The sequence below is a fragment of the Alexandromys fortis genome, unplaced genomic scaffold, assembly GCF_014885135.2.
Source record: "Alexandromys fortis isolate MF-2015 unplaced genomic scaffold, M_Fortis_MF-2015_v1.1 scaffold_2_1_26212458, whole genome shotgun sequence".
NCBI classification, from domain to species: domain Eukaryota; kingdom Metazoa; phylum Chordata; class Mammalia; order Rodentia; family Cricetidae; genus Alexandromys; species Alexandromys fortis.
This window is the reverse complement of record NW_026067930.1, coordinates 7762512-7784933: the sequence shown is the minus strand read 5'-3', so window position 1 is coordinate 7784933 and position 22422 is coordinate 7762512. Positions and strand designations below refer to the sequence as shown.

Here is a 22422-nt window from a genome sequence, read left to right as displayed (position 1 = left end):
GTTTTAATAATTTTAAAGTTGCTTTTGATAGTGTTTTCTTACAGCAACAGGAAGGGAACCAAGGCATACATCGCTTTACACAAAGATTCTGAGCATCCTCAGAATGCCCGATGAAGGAAGTTCTTGTCCCCATTTCCCATGGAGGGACGATTGCATTCCTTCACCACACGTCTATGCCATGGACTTAGTAATGAGAAGGAAGAGGCGGTGGAAAGAAAGCACACTGGCCACCACTCTTTGATGTAGTTATTTGCCAGATTATCTCCGCATCCTAATACAACCAGACTGTGTCAGGATCTGCAGGCTCATTCGGAGGTGGAGGATGATACTTTAACGTTTGCTCTGCACTAGAACCTGCATTCAAAGCAGGGGTGCTGAAACAAAAGTGAAACCTCAGCCAACATATCCATAACCTCATCAAGTGCACAGGGAAGGAAGCCAAGCCCCAGGACAGATAAGGACTCACTGTGGTTCCCATGGTTTCCTAGTGAGAACAGTTATCACCCCTGTCCCAGCCAGAAGCTGATGTGATCGAGCTAGACAATAGTAACATGACAAGATGCTTTTACACCACAAGCAAGTTTGCACAATCTCCCTGGAACTCGGCAGCAGCTAGAGAAAGTAGCCCACTGTACTCTCTGAAAGACATGAAGTCAGAAAGAGGCAGAGTGCTGGGCTCCACATCCCCAGTGGTACCTCTTCTTGGCTGTGTTGATGGGAGTATGCTAACAACAGTGAAAACAAGTGGCTGAGAGGATGACTCACCAAACATACACAGGAGGTTTGGCGATGGGGGATATAGGCAGCTTCTCCTTAGATGGTTTAAAATTTTGATAACTTTTCAAAGGAAAGATGAACATTTAAACTCTAAAAGCTAACAAGCTTTACTGAAGTGATTTCACCAAGAATTAGCTCAAATCCTACAAATAAAAAAAAAAAACAGCAAGACAGCATAGCTGAGCTACATCCTGATGCAATCACCACTAAAAATGCACTTCAAACGCTCATCAGTTCAAGGAGAGTGAGCCAAACTTCAAACAAGGGAGTACTGCCCAACTCTAAAGAGGAGCCAAGCATGAAGCCTGCTACCAGATAGATGGGGGGGGGGGAGATACTAGCACAAAAAGTTTTATTTATAGCACACACATTTTATGTTCCTTTTATATAAAATGTTCGGGAGAGGCAAAACTATGGACAAACAAAATGTTCGGGGACAGGGAAGCAAGTGACGACAGCAAACAGGAGTGCCTCCCTATGGGATAACAGAAATTTTCTAAAGTTGCCAGCAGCTGCATAAGTCAGTGTGTATACTAAATTCCACTGCACTTCACATTTTAAAAGAACAAATTATACCCTATGCACATGACGAAAAAAAAAAAGAGAGCTTAAAAAACAACCACCTTCCTTGCAGATGGGGAATATTTTAAAGCTAACACCTTCATTATCAGATCAACAGCGTCTACATAAAGAGAAGGCAACTTGTCCCTGTGTGGTGTCTTCAGCTGCATGACAGAAATAAGTTAGAAGAAACTCAAATGACAAATGTCATCGAGATTCAAAAGCTGGGAGTTTTCACAGAAGTGCCCTTCACTGCAATGGCAACACAGTCCTTCACTTCAGGAACAAGTGTTCAGCGGATCAACTTCCTGGCACGAACTCAAAGCCTTCCCAGAAGCTTTTGCCCAAGGTTCGGCTGACCACTCCCTCCTCATCCTCTTTCTTGGCCCAAATATCTTCAACCTCAGAATCAGGGTGTCTGGGGAGGAAGGCAGTTTGTTGACCTGCTAGCCTTTTCCTCCCACTGTTAATCTATTCGTTCCACACAAAGCGGAATACACCTTGCAGGTAAAAGCCGTCTTACTTATGAGTACTGATGAGAAGCAGGGCAGTACCCCTCATGAGGTTAACTGAGCCACATTCCCTGTATCAGAATATTGTACTTCTTTAGCAGCAATGTGCAGATATTAACTCATGCAGCTTGAGCAAATGGCTGCCACTTACCAACACAGGAATATCTACCACATAGTCTCTGCCTACCTGGGCCAAAGTTCACTCCTGCCACATCCCTTCAGAAGATGTACAAGTGTCCAGGAATCACCAAGAAAAGCATATCTAAGACTAATGACCTGCCACCACCAAATGAAAAGCATGGGACAGTGATAAAGCCATGGAATGAATTCTGCCATCCTTCATTCATGGCATAACCATAGACCAAGTTATTGTATGAAAGAGACAGAGACACCAACCAGACTCTGTGCAGTAGAGGAAATGATTCCTAGTTCCCGGAGCTGACATGGGAATTAAGTAAAAACCCAAGAAGGAGCTACAAGATCAAACCAGCATCTTTCTGTCCCAAGATGGACCTCCCTGGAGGTGCTCTAAAGGAATTCCCAACCATTTTCATGACCACGAAAGCAGAAAAGTGAAATGCCAGTGTTGTATGCACATTCCCTCAGGAAGAGTGATTAAATGTTTACCCACTCCTTACAGAGCTCCAATGGCAAACCAAAGTGTGCTTCTATAAAAGGCTAACCTGGGAAACCAATGAGTTTGAGCTTATTTGCGGAACACAGATAAGAAGTTACTTACTGGAGTCTGGGTGGCCCCAAAGGAGCCACACAATGAAAAGTCTCACCTGGAACTAATGACAACTAGTTAAGTAGATGGAGTTCCAAGCATCCAGTTAACAATCCCACAAACTCCACACTCTAGTATCCCCAGAGGTCCCAAAGTCACATGCAATTAGGGTAGAATTATACACAGCAACTTCTCGGGTAAAGAAAGAGTGAGTGAGATCAGGTAAGAGTCCAACGACCCTCTCCATGCCCCTCTTTCTATGAGAGAGCATCAACAGTCAACAGCACTGATCTTCGAGGTCCACCGAGGTTAGCACTGCTGCTCTGAGGAAAGTCTTGACTGTTATGCTCAGAGGTCGGCATCTAGAATAGCCTTTTATAAGTAAGAAGTGAAGTACACAGTCAATACCAAAGACATATTCCTGATGCTCCCCAATCACCCCAACACTCAGGGACTGAGAATCAGCATTTGAGGAAGAAGATAGCCAGGCTAGACCAACATCCCCACGACATTCACAAGTAACAGACAAGTTCTGAATGTGGAACGAGAGGCAGCCTAGGCTGCGCAGTCCATGTTTCTGTGAGCACTGCTTTAGTTCCTGTCACCCGTTTCAACTGGATTTGAAAGCTCAGTCCAGAGCAGCCAGCTTCAAAAGAGTAAGATCAATGACATTAACATCAGTCCACGCCAGGCACTGCTCTGGACACTTACATGTATGCCTTCACCTCACCTTCACCTGCATCAGTAAACTAAGGCATGGAGTAGCTCCGTTACTCGTGTCAAACACAAGGTAAACAGGAGAGCAAGGGTTCAATCCAGGCTTCTGTTTTCCTAGTCTCCAGCACTACACTCTAAAGCTACTCCTCACAAGAGCCTGTTCTAGCACTGGACTCCCTCCCTCAGCCTCTGTGTCACCCTGACAATAACGACAGAAACCATGTGTCCAGAACCCTAATGGAGATAAACGAAGGGAAGGAGGGAGTGAGGGAGGAAGGAAAGGAGGGAGGGAATGAGGGAGGGAGGAAGAAAGGAAAGGAAAGGAAGGAGGGAGGGAAGGAGAGACAAGATGGGGAAGAAGGGAAGAGCAAGATCAAGAACCAAAGCAAGCCTGTGACATGAGTCAGAGAGAATGAGGAGAGAACAAGAAGTATGACAGGAAGCCAGTATACAGTAGGAAGTGCAGCTAGCACTCACAAACTGACGCGCAACTATTTATCAGCACGGTCTTGGACCATTCTATTTTAACATTGTAGTAACAACAGAATATACAAAATATGCACAGATGTGTGTGCATGTGCAGGTATGTCTAAGTACACACATGTGCAGACATGCTTCTATGTACCACTGTACATGAGTGTGTGTATGAGTGTGTACATAATGGACTTTGGTGGTCTGAATGAGATTAATCCCCATAGGCTCATAGATTTGACACTATTTGAAAGGATTAGGAGATATGGCCTTGTGGAGGAAGTGTGTCACAGGGGGTGGACTATGAGGTTTTAAAAGTCCATGCCAAGACCAGAATCTCTCTCTCTGCTTACAGATCAGAATGTAGTTCTGAGCTGCTGCTCCAGGGTCTGCCTGTATACCCTCATGCTCCCTGCCATGATGATATAGTGGACTAAGCCACTGAAACTGTAATCAACCCCTCAATTAAATGCTTTCTCTTCTAAGAGTTGTCTTGGTGCTGGTGTTCTTCATAGCAACAGAAGAGTGACCAAGACAGACTTTTTAAGAGTATATTTTATATAAAGTGAATTTTCTGAGGCCACAGAGCCTGTGGGAGTATGGGAAATGGTGTTGGAGTCTATGCCAACATACTCTGATTTCACACCTCTGAAAAAGCCCTGAGTGCACCTTAATGACCAACCACCTGTTAAGAGCAAATCATCCAATCTCTGAAGTCTCCTTTTGTGCTGTCTTTAGCATAAATAGGGCCACACGGGCCTCAGGTGTGGCTTCTTGTTTATGTTAAGAAGTCTTAAACCATTCTCAGGGAGTGTCAGTCTCTTCCCATCAGACTAGACCTTGCAGAAACAAGCACTCGCTCATTGCATCATTGTGTGATCAACCATCACAGAACCAGACATGCCCACCGTGCACATTAATGGTACCTTGGATTAATATGTCACTTCTCAAGTCAAAATGGTTCCTAGAGGCTGTTGATGTTGACAATAAATGCACCACTAATGTGGCAACAGTGTCCATTAACATTCACTACACTCACACTGCCTTACCAAACACTGCTCTTGGTACAATTACCTAATCCTATCCAATCATCCAACTTAATTCCCCAACAACACTTAGAGGCAGCTATTATCATTCCTGTTATTAATAATTCTTTAAAATGCCATTTATGAAACCTTTGCTTCATTTCCATTCTGCAGATCTTCTGTAAACTTTCTCAAATGCTAAAAAATTTGCAGAGGACGCAATTTGTTCAGTGTGATCAGAGACTCACTATGAAAGGAGCTGGACGGAGAGGGTGAAAGCTCTGTGAGGCATCGGGAGGCAGGAGAAGGACCCCTCTGTGTCCGGAGGGAGCAGGATGTTCACACGCCTGTGGCAGTGACACTTCTATATGCATCAATGTGAGAGAGCACTGGGCACCCAGGGGGAGGTGGGGGCTGCCGCTTTGGCTTGCTACTTACCAGCTCTGTGTGAACTTTAAGATGGGCCTGTAGCTTATATTTATCTGGAGTCGAGTAGTCACAGCCGTCAGTGGGACACTTCAGCAAGATGTTACTGTGTTTCTGAATTACATGGCGTTTAAGGCAGTTTTTGGTGATGGAAGAATAGTGACACTGGGAGCAATAATACAGATGTTCCCGGGTGTGGGTGCGGACATGCATGTCAAAATGCACTTGGTACCAAAAAAGTTTGCCTAAAAAAATATTTTCACATGAGAACAAGGAAGTTTCTTTTATACTGAGTTTGAATTTTTTTTAAAAAAAATTATCATCATTTTTTTAACTTCCATATTTATCGCCTTTATCTGGTATGCCCTTCACACTTTCCACCATACTTCTGTCAGGAAATTACTTTTCAAAAAGGGCAGTTTTTAAAGTATTAAGGTACCACCATCTTTCACATGGTGGTAAGGCTAGGAAAAGAGAAAGGAAATGTTTATTGAGAGCGAATTATGTCAAACATCACCCTGCAAATGCACAAATCCAAGAGCCTCCAAGTCCTCCTGATGTTCTGGGCTATGAGACAGGCTCTAGGCTACCCACTTCCTGTACTGCCTGCTGTCTGGGAGCTTCCAGAGGCAAGCTTTCACCACCAGCTAGAAGGGAGCTGCTTGGGTCTCCCTACAGGGCTGCAGCCAGCCTCCTACCCTCTCTACCCAGTTGACAGAGTCACAACTGAAAACCAGAAGAGTGACTCTTCTTGGTCAGAAGATGGTAGAAGTTGTGAGCAGCCCTCTGCATGACCCCCAACACGGTCAGCTCTGCATCCTCCCAGCTGACTCTGGCAAGGCTCCAGATATGACGCAAGGCATGGGCTCACTATTCCTATCTATCAGGGAGGAGGGTGGCTCATTTAGGAGGTGTTCTTGGCAAACAGACATGAGCGCAAATGGAACCCAAGGTGATGACAGCAGGATAGCAATGGACGGGGCTGCTGGGAAGGAAAGCTCCGCTCAGAGGCACATCTGACCAGCACAGCCTGTCCTTACCACAGTATTCGCACTCCAGGTCTCCATAAACCTTCCGGATTCTCTCGCATAGACTGGTGTTCATCTGCTTCTTCTGGAGACTGTCTAAGACCTTCATGAATGCTGTGCTGCCGGGATGATGCTCAGTGGAAGGTTTGCAAGAGTCAGGCTGGCACATTCCAAGGTCCCCTCCATCAGCCACCGTAGGGAGGAGGTCTGAGGACTCCACTGGGTTTGACCTGAGACACTTGTTAGAGTCAGGTTCACTGACTGGCAGAGTGACCGCATTCTGCCCTCCACCTGGAGGGCTCTGCTCGCTCTGGGCCTCTGGGTCTGGTTCAGCACTTTTGGCCTTGGTCAGCAGCAGTATGACATCTTCACCCTGAGTGGGGGCTGAGCCTCCATGCTGTGTGTCCAAGGTTGTCTCGGCAGCAGCAGGAGCCTCAGCAGAGGAGGTATCGTTTTTCAGTAAGAAATCATCTGAAACCATTCCTAGAGGGTTGAGGTCAGAGGGGACCTCAGTGGTTCCTACTTTGCAGGGGGAAAGGGAAGCACTTTCAGTCTTGGGGGTGTCCAAGGGCACAGCTGGGGCAGTTGCTTCTCCAGGGGCCTCCAGTTCCCTGGGCCCTACCTCAGGCTGAGCTTCCCCAGGACAAGCCTCGTCCTTGTGCACATCGACTTCTGGGCACACAAATTCTTCAGCTGCAAGCTGTAGCTGATCCCCCAAGGCTTCTTGCTGGATGTCCCCACCAGGCTCCAGGAGGCAGAAGCTCTGGTTGATGGAGCTGGTGAAGACCAAAGTCTCCTGGGCTGTCCCATGCACCTCTCGGATGTGGGAGCGCAGCCTGATGGAGCTGACAAACTTCTTGAGACATATAGCACAGACATAAACAAAGGGGTGCTTTCTGACGTGCAGTTCCAAGGCCTGGTACTTAGTGGCCCCGTGGCCACAGAGCTCACAAGCAAAGGGCCACTTGTCGCCATGGACCAACATGTGGCGGTCCCGGTCTAGCTCGTTCTTGAACTTGCGCTCACAGATGTGGCAGTCATAGAGCAGCTGCCGCTTGCCCTCCCTCGTCATCAGGCGGAGCTCATCCAAGGCCTCCTTGACCTTCTTGTCCTGAGGGTCATGCATGTCCCGGATGTGCTTGATGAGGTTCTTGACATCCGAGTACTTTTTCTTGCAAAAGCGGCAGTGCTGTTTGATCTTCTTGTGCACCCGCTCAATATGCACCTTGAGGTGGCCCTTGCTGAGGCAGGTGAAGGAGCAGTAGTCACAGGAGAACTTCTCTCCGGTGTGCTTGCGCAGGTGCACGTTGAGGTTGGCCTTGATGGCGCTGGCATAGCTGCACTGGGAGCACTTGTATGGCTTCTCGTTCGTGTGGATCCTCAGATGGGCCTGCAGTGAGTGCTTGAACTTGAAGACCTTGTTGCAGTATTCACAGGTGAAGATCTTCAGCTGAGTGGGACCTAACCTAGAGATGGACGATAGCACCATTAACTTCTGGAGACCTTGAACTGTTACAGTGAACCACCTACCAAAGGCTGTGCAGTCAGCTACAGGGGAGTGGGAAAAGGTGGAACAGCTATTTATTCAACAAATAAGACTTGGAGGAAAAGCAGGATAGACACAGACAATGATGAAAGAAGGTGCTGGTCTTTGGGGAGCACAAGCCCTAGCGGGAGAGAAGGAAGCCCCGCAATGTCCCACAACAACATGGTACTCATTGAAAGGAGTGTGTGAAGAGCAGAAAAAAGACACCTCTAACTGAACAAAGGCTGCTGGGGAACACCTGCCATGGTAACAGCTGGGTCAAAGCTTAACGAAAAGGAACACAGTGACAAGAGAAGGAAACAGGGGTGTGATTCACACAAGAAGATCACTAGGCATGCGCCAAGACTGTGTTCATTCTGGGCTACCTGAACAGAAGCAAGCTCAATTTCCACGAGATTAGACCTGGTGAGCTTATTCAGAAAGTTTGATAATTCACACTTGCCTACTCATCCCATTTACTTCAGGGTGGCTCTATTCCTCTTTGCCAGCTTGCATGCGCGGAAGGGCGCACCTGAGAGAAAGACTAAACCGTGGTCTTTATCCATGTTTCCACTTCTCCCCAGAAATGGCGAGCACAGATTGGTCATGAGTTTGGAAGAAGACCTCTAGTTAGCTAGATGGCAGGGGTGTGCCTGCCTGTGGTGAGCAATAGCTAGAGAGGCTTCTTCGAGCCCAGGCGGTGGTGATCGAGGTCTCAGGTAGGAGGGGGTGGCTTCTGGGCAAGCTCACAGCTGATATGAACTACAGTCCTCTCTCCTAAAGCTGTCGTCCACAGCAGATGACTGACGAACTACCATCTATCCTCTTCCACCGTCACTGGGTAAGAGCTCAGATGGGGAAAATAGCACTGTCTTTATTAACTTCACACACCATTAAATAAACAATTTCTACTGATGAAACCAAGCAGCATGTCAAGGGCATGTGTTGGTTTTTGCCGGTATAGTGGGGAATAAAATCACACCCTGCCTCTTGGAGCCCAGTGTGGCTAGGAATACCCTGAATGAAAGAGCAGCGGTTCTGACTAATAATTAGTGAGTACTTACAAAAAATAGTGTACTGACCATTTAATCTCCACTCTCATCAACCCATTTTACACCTAAGAAAACTAAGCATCAGGGCTGGAAAGATGGCTCAGATTAAGAGCACTGGCTGCTCTTCCAGGGGTCCTGAGTTCAACAACCACATGGTGACTCACAAGCATCTATAATGAGGTCTGGTGCTGTCTTCTGGCGTTCAGACATACATAATAAATAAATCTTAGAAAGAAACAAAGGAGGGGAGGGGAAGGAGGAGGGGAGAGGAGAGGAAGGAGGAGGGGAGGGGATGAGAGGAACTAAGCATGTGCCCAACATAAACAATTGTTTAATGACTTGCATGCCCATGGCCTCTGGAGCATGCTCGCCCTTCCTCAACCTCTTTGTTTCATAAAACCTCTGATGCACAGCAGCCCCTCCGCAGTTTGACTGAGCACTTGGAGAAAGCTCTTTGAGAGCAGCTTCCACTGGTACCAGAACGGCAGGCACTGAAGTACATGACCACGCACCAGCAACAAGAACAGTGAGGGAAAGCAAGGAAGCAAGAGAGAATGCACCTCTGGAAGGTCTATCTAGGCTAGTCAAGAAGGATTTATGGCGCACTAATATCCATGCAGTGCTATTAATGAGTAGCATTAACCTGTGCCTACCGCAGATATAAGGTCTGTATTGATGCGGCAGTTCATACAACTGTCTCCTTAAATTTAAAACACTTAAGTGGCCTACAGTCCATAAATACTAGAGAGTACAACTCACATGATGAAATTAAAATATTCAAATTTGAGAGCTACTAGTACGCCTGCATGCTAAGCCCACGGCTTCTTTAAGGAAAGCGATTTGGATCTTTCCCAAATGACAAAGACATCCAGAAGCTGATACATTTTATACAGAACACTGAAGAAAGCAGCCCTGGATTCATAACATTAATTAAATAAGCAAGTCTCAGCATTTCCTCATCTATTGAGAGACCTAAATAGTCTTAAGAGAATCTTTTGTTCTTTGTTTTTGTATTATTATTAGACAAATATCTAGCAGATCTCTGAGTGGTCTGCTTTTGGAGAAGACACTAAACCTGGGCGCGATGCTGAACAGGCTCCATTTGACTTCAAGCATGAGCCATAAATGGTGATTGTGGACTAGCGCACTGAGCTGTGATGGGCAGAGAACGCTTTCGGAATTGTCTACTGCAAGTGTTTCCTATTTGGAGAGGAAAGTACTGCTGAAGAATTTTCAAAGCTCAGACCCCCTACTGCAGTGATTCTACCTCTGGGAATCTACCTGAAGGAAACAAGGGGACAGTCGATTGAAGGAATGAACTCCTTCAATGCCCATTTCCTCACAACAGTTAAGGACAGCAATATCCTTGAAGGCTCTCTTATAGACAAATACTTAGTGTTTAGATCCTGCTTACATGTTCGTCCATTGGCATCAACAGGGCCATATTCAGCTAATGCACATCTAGTAAGCAACAAACACCCCAAGCCCTGGGAGAAGGGGCAGTTTTGGATGCCCATTAAAAGTTCTAAGTACTCATTCCTTGATGTAACAATTTCACTTGGAGTAATGTATATCTCAGGCAGTCTTGAGAAGCATGGGAAGGAGGCTGTCCCAGAGTATAAATCAATGCACTATCGTCACAGAAAAACGTGGGGAGTTGACCTGCCCATGGTAGCGCATGCCTGTAATCCTCACACACAGGAGGCTGAGACAAAAAACAATGGGGTTAAGACTAGCCTGGACTACATAAGTGGTGTCTTTTTATAAGGTGTTTAAATTACAATAGAAACATTTAAGAAGAGAAATATTTTTAAGAGGTACTAAAACTGGAATATTTTCAAGGTGTAGTAAATTTTTAAATGTGATAAATAATAGTGCATTTAGTATTTTGTATGACAACAAAACAAAACATATATACACACATATACATACACACATATATATTAGTATATCATGAAAAACTAACAAGTATATGCAGTGAACGAGTGAGAGAAATGAAATCTAGAAAGAACTATGGGTTCCAGGCTCTCACCATGAAGGTTGCTTTGGTTTTTACTGTGTGCCTATGACTACCACAGTATGTACAAAACAGGCCCAGTTTGCATCTCTTTTTACAGTTTAATGACACATTTGAATAGATAACATGCTGTGCCCTGTGAAGACAAGAGACCGTTCAGTCCCTAGGGTACACTGTTCTGCCTTGGTCTTGGAGGAAGCACTCCACTAGGGTATAATCAAGAGGTAGATTCTTTAGCTAAGCTAATGAGTTAAGACCCTTTACTGATAAGGTCATGAACAAAATCCAGACCAGCAAATGTACAACTCTTTCCTGCTCTTTGTGAATGTTACTTACAACCTATCTCTGGTTAAGGCCCCCTGGGACAACTCACCTGCTTGACTTCATGGGCTGTTCATACGGGGTCTGCTGAATGGCATATTCTTGGTACCCTCTCCGTGGCACCAGGTCTGCTGCTGTGGTCTCGGGAGGGGCTGCTCCTGTTTCAGGGGGCCCAGCCTCCACTGGAATAATCTTGGTAGCACCTGAGATTGATACACAGTGCACTGCTTACTGAGAGGTCCTAGCAACAGCACCGACCCTGCCCAGCAGAGTCAGTAGGTCCTGGGGGCATTTACTGGAGGACTTCCCTGCAAGGCACTGGTTTTCTTATTCAAATAACACATTTAGAGAGAAAAAGAGTGTGTGTGTATAGGTGAAGATACAGTTTTTCTAGTAATGTGCCTAAATGTCTTCCTGAAGTAGTTTTACTTGATCTAATTATGAACAGGCAAATACACATATGTCACTTGCAAGAATTTCTCCAAAGCCACAGCTGCTAAATTTGAAGCAAATATGAAGTCACATCAAGGCAGCATCAGGTGGCAAAGCAGCCAACAAAGAGGGAACGTGAGCACCCCAAATGCCTCTGATTCTCTTCCCAGGAGCAGAAATTTAAAGTTCAAAGAGAAGAAACCCCAGGATCACCTTTACTTTTTACTCAATGACATAAACTGACCCAAGACCATTCAGAGCAGGTGGACTTTGTGGGTATGTGTGTGTGGGGGGGTGAATGTGTATGTGCATGAGTGTAGGTGTATGACCATGTAGGTGTGAGTATGTGTGTGGGTGTGAGCATGTGTTTACATATGCATCTATATGTGAGAAAGTGATTGTGTGTCAGTGTGTATGTGTGTTTGCGCATGAGTCTGTGTGAGTGGGTATAAGTGTGTGAGAGTGCATGCATGTGTGAGGATGTGTAAGTGTGAGAATGAGGGGAGCATGTGGAAGTGTGTATTAGTGTGTGTGCATGTGTGTGAGTATGAGTATGAATAGACGAGTTTGAATGTGAATGCACAGATGTGTGAGTCGGAGCTGTGAGCGTGTAAGTGGAGTCAGGGTTGAGAGCAAGTGTGTGAAAGACTCTTCCCTACCACTTGTTTCTAAAACACCAAAGGGAATTGATTATGATTTTACCCTCTTGGAATCCCAAAATACTACCATAAATTTTTAAGAAAAATTGTGGAAATTTTCTCTAGCAACCACTGAGAACAGGAAACTGTCCTCTGGGATTTTCCTTATCCACAATAATATTTCTCTGAAGCAGAGTAGGGCAGATGGAGTGATTTTCCAGAAAGTTCAAGTAGCCTAATTTTATACAACATTTTCTCTCCTGAACACCTTACTTCTGTAGTCAAGTATAAAAGGGAAAATGTATTCAGGGTTTCGAATTTGAGTGGCTACTATTAGCACTAAAAATAGTAGCATAAAGGGAGCAGCTGTTCTGAAAACCATGACAATGTCCTCATTGTATCTGAGCTAATACCCCCCAATGCATGAAATATTTAAAACATTATGATAGCCTGGAATCTATCACAAACTGTTGGTGCTGGCTAGTTTTTATGTCAACGTTTATGATAGTTTGAAATCTATCAAACTGTTTCTGCAAGCTAGTTTTTATGTCAACTTTTATGATAGTTTGAAATCTATCACAAACTGTTTGTGCTGGCTAGTTTTTACATCAATTTGACACAAGCTGGGAACATCTGGGAAGAAGGAACCTCAATGGCCTGTAAGCACGCTTTGGAGAACTTTCTTGACCAGTGATTGATGTGGGATAGCCCAATTCACTGTGAACAGTGCCAACACTGGGCAGGTTCAGGTAAGAAAGCAGACTGAGCTGGATATAGTGGTGTATGCCCTTAATTCCACCAATCAAGAGGCAGAGGCAGGTGAATCTCTGAGTTTGAGGATAGCCTGGTCCTCAGAGTGAGTTCCAGGACAACCAAGGCTACATACAGAAACACACTGTCTCAAAAAAAAAAAAAAAACAGGAAAAAGGAAAGAAGGAAAACAGGCCAAGCAAGCCATGAGTGAGCAAAGCCAGTAAGCAGAACTGCTCCATGGTCACAGCTTGGGTTCCTGCCTCCAGGTTCCTGCCTGGAGTGACTTCCCTCTGTAAGGGAGTGCCACCTGAGAGGGGCAAGCTAAAATAACCCTTTCTTTCCCAAGTGCTCTTGTCCATGTGATTTTATCACAGAAAAAGAAACCCCAAGGCACGGTATTTGTCTAAAATAGTCTTTCCTACAAGTGACCTTTAAAAAAGAAAATAAAGCATATCTGCCATGTTCATGGAAAAAGAGTAATAAATAGAAATGTCTGGTACTGAAAAATATTTGGTGAATACCATCAAAATGTGAAGGAGCTGGGCAGTGTCTGCATGGTCTGCAGAACCACTCTTTCCCCTGTGTGCACTGAGTAGGGAGCTCCCAGCAAGGAGGCAGTCACTGTAGTATGACAGGGACGCCACCAGCTGAGGGGCCAGGGAGAGGCACAGAGGGACTGTTCCTGCATACCTGAGTGACAACAGAGTTGGCTGAGGAGACAGGCATGACAGCCCCAGGGGATAATAAGGTCTGTGGTCACTCCATAAGCATAGGTGACGAAAGGAAGTTCCACTGGGACACCTAACACACAGGCATTGCCCAGTCCTCCTTCCTCAGGCTTCCTCCATGCCCTCCTTCCCCAAGGACAGCTGTGTTACAGGCTCTCACTGTATCATTTCCAGCCTATCAGCAATCACCTGGAATGGCTTCATGAGCAGTTAAGACCACGCTGATGATGGGTTTCTTGGCTCCAGAAAGCTGCCCTGCCTCCTTTCCTGAGATCTTCTGGACTTTCTCTGTTTTCTGAGCCCGAGGTCTTTTTGGAGCCTTTTCTCGATCATCTTCTTTGTACTTCTTTTCTAGCTCAGTGTCTGACTCGTTACCTAGGGAGCAAATATCAAGATGTATAAGCTACCCCTTCATGCCAGTTGAGGAGAAAATATGACTCTCACCAGAGGTGATGGCAAAGGCATGCCTCCCCCTGCATCCTCATATCCACCTCCATTCCCTCTCTCTCTCTTCCTGGCCCACGATGCCAGGCAGGACACTGAGCTAGCTCATGGACCACTGCTGGCACTCAAAGCAAAGCTGTTCACGGTATCCAGGTCACAGCCAAGTATCAGGAATGCACTGCTAGACAAAGCAGTTAGACCCTGGGCTCATTTTCATGAAGCATCACTAGTATCAGCACTGCAGATAAAATGACCTGCGATTCACAGTCCAAGAAAGTTCTTCTCTTAATCAACGTACACTTCCCAGGCAATCCCCTGCGCCAGGCATGGTGGACACTGGACAGGAACACACCAAGCCCTCAAAGGCCTCCCGTCCAGAACAGACAGAGACAACAGGTGTGCTCCAAAGCAGTCTCTGCTCTGATTTGCATGAAAGAAGAGGATGGCAGAATCTCCTGAGAGGTCGGAAAGGCGTTATGGAGATGTTAGCTATGGCTGAATGAAGACATGAGGGTCAATGAAACATTGTATGGGAAATAGAGCACCAGTCAGGAGGAAGGAGCTACGTGGTCTAGGAAGGGGGTGATTAAAAATGGCCGTGCTCCAGTATAACAAAGGATGACAAAGACAAGAGTTGAATACTTGGCTGAGCATCACAGTGTCCCCAACTTCATGAGAAAGAAGAAAGTGACCAAAACAGGTGTCAAGAGGAAGAAGTAAGTCCTAGAAGTCCATGACACTGTGGAAATTTCCAGTCTCCTCAGGTGAGGACATGGAGTCCAGTCAGCCTTCATTAGATAAAATGTAGACTGTGTCTGGCCTGGCCCTGCTGGGAACTCCTGGGAGGTGGGGTGATTGTCACATCTTCTGAAGACACAAAGAAAGATAGTAGGTCCAGGTTTTTACAGGACCTATTGTTTTTCAAAGCTGATTGCTATCTGGCCTTCCTTAAGACAATAGGGAAGCCAAGCAAAACATTTAGGGCATCATGGGACCTATTGGATCCCATATGCATCTCTGGAAGGCAATGTGAGCCACTGAAGCCATCTAATCCAAAGAATAGCTGAGCTGGCTTAAAGCTTTACTTGTATGCTATGCTGGGGAAAATGAAATGAACTGGCTCACAAACCATCCAAATGCATGCAAAACAAATACATCAGTCACAGACATACAACAGCAGCCATGACAGCTCCATCCTTGGCATTAGCCTAAGGAGTAAGAAGAGCCTCCACATATCAGTGAAGAACAAAGGAGCAAACACCTGGACAGCAGCCCCAGGTGAGATGAAACAGGGAAGGAGAGGAGGAAGAGGTTTATTAGAATCACCATGTCTGAAATGACCCACCCAAGGACAGGGTCTTCAGGCTTTCTGGAGAGAACACTGGGAGTGATTCCACACACCCCTGAATAAGACATGAGAGTCGCGGATAGACAAGGGATGCAGCACAGTTGAGCAGACAGGCAGGTGTGAAGGTGGGCTTTGGAAAGTGTAGAGATTAAGGGGTTATCAGACAGGTGACACTGAAACCAAGAAGCAATGAGGCAGAGGCAGTGCACACAGGGAGGCAGGCAGACCCCAGCCTTCAGCGCTTCCTACCTCTCAAGTCAGCTACAGTCAGTCCAAGACAATGCACCAGTAAATGTACAACAGATAACCTAAAGATCGAATTCTTAGCAAGCCATGCGGGCTGAGGTGAAGCAAGGAGACAGAATGATCGGACCAAGCATTCACATTGTGTCCCAGAAGCCAACACAGTGCTTGCCAGGTTCCTGGATCATTTCCAGACCTGAAGGAAACAGTCTCGGGTTAGTCTTTAACAGACTGGTATTAGTATTAAACATATTAACATCAAACGAGAGAGAAAGATGATAGGTGGCATCATGGATCAGAATGATATCCAAGGTACCGAGTCAAGCACAGTGGGCACAGCACCTAGTCTCCAAGGATGCTGGCGGAGCCTACATGTTATAAAGACTGCTATGTATCATGCAACCCAGCAACTTTTGCCTTGTTTTATTTTCTAGTGGCTATAACAAAAACATTTTCCAAGACCTACAAACTGTCTGAGTCACAGAAGTCTTTTTGTTACCTAGATATTGGTGATACGTGCACATAAATACTACAGCAGGATATTTCGGATGCCATAAAAAGGTAGAACAATATTTAATGGATTTTTTAGCTTGTAAAATGATGTCTTACTCTATAACAGAGTTCACCATGGGATACAATTCAAAACGTGGGTGATGTGCCAAGAATAGATATGTTGACATAAAAAAGGGACCTGAGAATTACCATAAGCTTAACCTGGTTAACAACATAAAACCACAATAAGAAAACAAGGGCACACACTGTCAGCCAGGGTAAGAGATGAGGAGGTCCCACATGCTGCAGGAGACTAATGGGAGCAAACTGCTGTAGGCACCGGGTGAACACACTGCAGAAAGGAGTGCAAGCAGCTGGTGGCTGGCAGGGGGTAAAGGTTTGGAATCCACATCAGATTAAGAAAGAATAATGGGACCTGAGTTGGCCTAGGTAGAGAAGATATGATGAAACCACTTCTCACCTTAACTACTGCAGCCACTGGGGCTGCCTTCTGGCTGCGCTGTGGTTAAGCTGTTGGTGTGCATACAGTTATCTTCCCCATCATTAGGCAAAAGACCCGGCAGAAGCAGCTTATGTGGGGAGGAGTCAGCTTTGGCTAACAGTTCAGAGGGAACACTCCATCACAGCAGAAAAGGAATGCTGACAGGGTAGTTCTGGTACAGGGAAATGGGAGTGTGAGCTGGCTGGCCATGTGGCTGTGGCAGTCAGAAAGCAGAGAGTTTTGATCAAGAGCTGTAACCATCAAAGGTCACCACCTTTGCCAGTCATGCCTCCACTCCAAGGGTCCCACACCCTCAATTCCACCCTCTGTGGGAATGAGGAATACCACCATCCTTTCAGGAGCTGAGAATACACTTCAGCACCCCAAGAGTCTGAGTGCTAAGGCTATAGGACCTGGGCCATCAGGGGGCTGAGAGAAGACTGTCAAGAGTCCTTCCTTATTAAGCAAAATATTGCCCATAGACCTTCCCAGGCCGCTCTGTGGAACTGAAGCAAGCACTAGCCACGGAGAAGCCACGTAGAAGCTCATTTCAATCCACCTACGCTCAGAAAGGAAGAGACAGGTCACACGGCAGTGGCACTGTGTCAGCCTGGACTACTGACCCCAGACAGCTTGTTCTAGGGAGAGTTCTGTTCACATTTAAACTGGTTTTTAACGGGTGCTGTAAGATCTTTACACCCCCCTCCGCCCTAGCTCCTGAGTGAACCATTCTACAGTCCAAACTTAACCACGTTATTCTCTGACTTAAACCCTTTAATGCCTTCCTTCTGTCTCCATTAGGAGAAAATATGACCATCTACATGAATTACCATAAACCATCTGTCACACTAGCCACTGAGGCCAAGGCCTTGACTCCCAAGCAATACCCTCACATGCATATCTTCTCCCCCCATGGCTCCCAACAACATGGGCCACAGACTGACCAACCAACCATGTTGTGTTTAGTCCCTGGACCACTTAATCATCTTCCATTAATCATTACTACAGTCTGAGGGTGGCTGCTCCCCCAAAGACTCATGTGCTGAAGTCTTGGTCCTTGGTGCTGAGAAGTAGCAGGGTGGAATGCCGAGGGATCAAGGGATCAGAGGGAAAAGGGGGCTGCCAAAGAGGAGAATGAAATAATGACACTTGCAGAAAAATGAAAGAAGCTGGAGGACAGTATGATAAGTGAGATGAGCCAGACTCAGAAAGATAATAGCACATATGTTCTCTCCTATGTATGTGAGTATGTGCATATAGACATGTTTATATGTGTGTGCATGTATACCTGTATATATATGGAGATGGGTGGATGGGTGGATGGATGGACTGGTTGATTGAGGGAGAAAGGGAGAGAGAGGGAGACAGACAGATCATAGATAGATAGATAGATAGATAGATAGATAGATAGATAGATAGATAGACAGACAGACAGACTGACTGACTGAATGAAAATAGAACGCACCATGGGGGAGGAAAGAGGTTTAAAGAAAGAGCAGAGAAGAACATAAGAGAATAATGGAAAAGAGAAAGATAGAGACAATATATTGCATGTTTTCTCCCATCTCTCTTCTATGTGGAATAAACATATATATGACATGAAAGTGAAAGGAAGATTATTTGAGGAAAGAAAGGGGACTAGTAAGAGAAAGGGAGATAAATATGACCAAGGTACAGTGTGTGTGTGTGTGTGTGTGTGTGTGTGTGTGTGTGTGTGAAAATGCCATAATGAAATTCACAAGCTTATATGCTGACCCACAAAACTAACTGGAAGAAAATCTAAAGGGCAGAGCAAGCGTGAATTATACACCCTTCAGTGCTCTTGGCTGGTCACCACTTTCTAGCAGACCCTGCAGCACAGCTACCAGTCCCTCACCACATACAAATAGCGACACCCAACTTAAGCAGCCGGTGAGGCAGAGCCGCACACAGTCACTCTGCACCGCTGTCACAGGCTGCTAATGCTGGGGTCACGCGTCAGCATCCTGAGAATCCAACTCTTACAAGTACAGTTGAGTCCAAGGCTAACCTCAGCTTGTTGATTTGGGGACTCTTTCCCTAGGCAGATATAAACAAACATCTGCCTCACCTTACAAGGACGTTATCAACAGCAAACAAAAGCAGAATTCTACCAAAGTCCTACTTGAAGAACCAATTCGTTTGTGAGGGATCACAGAGAGGGCAAAGAAGCTGCTTACAGGAGTGTGAACATCACCAACCAGAGCAGCCTTACCACTGAAAACCCTCACTCACTCCTGCAGAGACGAGGACTGTACAGACGGAGTTCCCCTTCGGCTCACCTTTCACACGCTGCAGACTCTAGCACATCTGACACCATGTGCAATTAGGGCAGAATTATGCCCAAATGACCAGGAAGAACAAGCTGAGGCGGCTGGAACCTCGGGTAAGGATCCAACGGCCCTCCCAATCCAGTCCCCCTGGGAGGAAAAGTTAAATGTCAACAGGCCTGATTCAGGGTCACGTGTGAGCAGTCAGAGCTGCCATGGTGAAGATGATGGCCGCCATGCTCGGAGAACCATCTCCTGCGACACTCGTCCTGCTGGGTCCCACTAGCCTAGCTCCAACCCCTGCTTCCCGGGATCACATCCAAATCACCTGCCACCAAAAACAGCGACTTCCACATGAAAACAAGCAAAGAGGCCCCCCAGAGCTACCCCAAAGGAGGACCCTTGAGTATCCTCGGTCTCCAGTTCTACATAGCCTCACAGGAGTCTCCAGTTCTTTTTTTTTTTTTTTTTTTTTTTATAAATAGTCACTGTATTTTAAGCAGGAATCCATAGAAGTTTTATAACTTAGACTTATACAAAGTAGAAAAACTTACAAATAACCCCAAACTCTGCAGGATTCTGTTGTGGAAGTCTGGCTACTTGGAACATTTCTGGTTAGTCCAAGTTAGAATGGTTCCTCTGCTTCAAACTGTTCCTCTTCATTTGTGTTGGCAGAAGGAACACGTGGAGCATCTGCAGTGTCTGTGTTTAATCCACCTGAGTCTTCTTGATCCTCACCAGTACTGCTCTCTTCCACGGTCTGTGCCCAGGATGTGCTCACTAACACACCATTTTCTAGGGACTGGCTATTGCTCAGTGGCTTTGCCTGCCTTCTTTCCAAGGCCAGTTGTTTATTTCTCTCAGTCCTCTGTTGCTGCTCTTCTGTTAGACACCTACTGGATTCAGAAGCCAACTTCTTGCTGTCAGATGAGCTTGTCAAAAAGTGATCAAATCCAGCTGCAGTTGCATCGAGGTTATTAGTTTCTTCAACTTCATCATTATTGTTAACAAAATCTTCATGTACAATAGGGAGATCAAGTCGAATTCGTTTTAAACAGGTCTGAACCTCCTTTTTATTTCCCAGGTTTTCAACTCTGTCAATAAAATCTTCAAGTCTCCAGTTCTATAAGGCCTCACAAGAAGCAGGTCAACAGCCTGGAGTAACCACTCTGCCTAAGAGCATCTAGAGCCTTAATGCTAGGCTTTCCCATAGTTTTGGACACAATGGGCCAGGCAGTACCCTGAGCATCCTAGGAAATGGTTCTCAGAGATGATCACCGCATATCCCTTGAGGGCACTAGAATTAATAAGCTCTGTAGAGACCTGTCAGCACACTTGCTCCAAGGCAAGTGCCTGGGGCACTTAGAGAGTAGTAAAGAATTCAGGGTGAGACCAAAGGAGGGCATGAGGGCTGGCATGGAAAACTGGATATTACCAGGCATGCAGCCTTGTATAGGAATGCCCAGCTCTCTACCACATGCCGAGTGCCTGCTCCTTGCCCCTAGCTCAGCTGTGCGGACACCTAGTCATAGTCCCCCTACTTAGAGCTATTTGAGGAAAGCCAACGGGGATAGGAAGAAGGAAAAGACATTTTATAGCAGGTTTGTTTGTTTATTTATTTATTCATTTATTTGTTTGTTTGGGCAGCTTTCTGCTCTCTCCATTTGGACAATATAATCCTTTTTCTATTTGTTGTGGCTAGAATATAAAACCAGTTTGAACAATTGTTCTCCAGCAGGTGGCGCTGTTTGCGAGAGGCTATGGAAGCATCAGGCCAGGGGCCTAGCTAGCGGAAGTAGATCTCTATGTGCATGCCCTAAAGGTGACATGGGCTATTGACTCCAGTTGGAGCTCTCTGCTTCCTGTTTCTCACACACCCAGCACTCCTGAGAGAACATCATGCCTCTCCTGCCATGATGTATTGTAGGTTCTGAAATACTGCGCCAAAATAAACCTCTCTTCCTCAAGTTGCTTCTGGCAGCAATGAGAAAAATAGCCAATACACCTCTCGACCTGGTTGTTCATGAATTTCCCAGCACCCTCACTTCACCCATCTCTGTGGTTTTCAAAGTTGCCTTCCCCCCACTGAAACACCACCTGGACCTAAAGCTGGCAGTCATGCTCCAGTTGCTTCTTCAAGCGCCTAGCGCTTCCCACCTCCAGCTTCCAGGCTTCCCGGCCTTTCACCGGGGTGTTTTAACTAGTCTCTGGCTTCCTCTGAGTTATTGACTTTAGAAACGTCTACTTTCTCCCCCAGCTACTGCCTATATTCTCTGTAACTTCCATTTCTTTGGAAAATTCAGTAGCTCTGTAATGGAACCACCTCTTTGGTTTTCCCTCTTGCACATAGTTGTTGGATCTAGTCCTACTGTGTGCACACTGCCAGTGGGCCAGCATGCATAGCTAAGGTCTGCTACCAGTGGAGGAAAGTCAACAGGCAAATACCACACTGTGTCTCCACCACATTGTGTCTCCAGTCGGGACTGTGCATGGCAGGGGAAGACTGACAGTGGATGTGAGCACAAGAAACAAGTCGGTCAGCAGAGGAGGTCGCCGTCCACCTGAGGCAGCTAAGGGCAGGCCTTGGCAGGTCATGGAAGTGAGCATTTCGACGTGAGGGCCGTGCTCTGGGTTCTGATGTCGCAAACATGTCTCACACCTACATCCCTATGACCAGCAGGTCAGGAGAGCTGCGGAGACTAAACCTGTCACTGGCTCAACCCTTTCTCTTCTGTCTCCCTGGTCAAACAGGAGCTCAGTGATGTTGGCAGGCTTCGGCCCACTCCACAGGGCAACTTCCACAGTGCCCAATACTCAACCAAGTGGAGGGAGATAGAAAAGACTGCCAATCTCAGATGAGGAAAGTCATCCATTCCTTAAGCAAATAACCAGGAAGGTCCTCCAGGTGTCTGGTGCTACATAGGGTACCAGGGACCCAGAAAAGGGCCAGGTCTGTCACCTATCCTCTGGCAGCTCAGAATCAGCCATGGGTACACTGACTAAACTCCAGCCATGCAGTACACTGTAGCTGCCAGTGCCCCAGTCCCCTCTGCCCTTGAGGACCTTTCCCAATTGCTTAGAAAGATAAGGAAACCAAGGTGCAGGAAGAGGGAGTAATGACGTAGCTCAGACTCTCCCTGATGACCAGCATCATGTGTACGTTTGTCCAGCTGCAAAGCAGGCTTGTCCCACTGTCCTCTCCTGCCTCTGAAACTATGCAAAGCGGACAGTTAGACGAAGTGTATGGAAAGGAGTCAACTGCATGGGGAGTTCCAGGATGGAACAAGACCGTGTTCAAATAGCCAAGCCTATACAATAAAGACCTAACAGAGTGCGTCCCAGAGACAGCAGAGGGGCCTAGCTGATACACTGGAACAGTTGTTCTCAGCCTTCCC

The 22422-nt window shown here is 46.2% G+C and overlaps 1 protein-coding gene and 1 pseudogene across 3 annotated transcripts in view; both read right to left on the bottom strand.

The window, feature by feature from the left end:
- Positions 1-22422, bottom strand: part of Zfat (zinc finger and AT-hook domain containing) — a 160580-nt gene that overhangs the window by 78531 nt on the left and 59627 nt on the right. For all 3 annotated transcript variants that reach the window (XM_050145230.1, XM_050145229.1, XM_050145231.1), the window contains 4 exons: positions 13900-14085; positions 11212-11362; positions 6257-7710; positions 5229-5461 (listed from right to left, as the gene is read on the bottom strand). In XM_050145230.1, coding sequence (XP_050001187.1) covers positions 5229-5461; positions 6257-7710; positions 11212-11362; positions 13900-14085 — 2024 coding nt within the window. The remainder of the gene's footprint in view (positions 1-5228; positions 5462-6256; positions 7711-11211; positions 11363-13899; positions 14086-22422) is intronic.
- On the bottom strand, positions 19643-21634 carry LOC126503368 (TIMELESS-interacting protein-like; annotated as a pseudogene).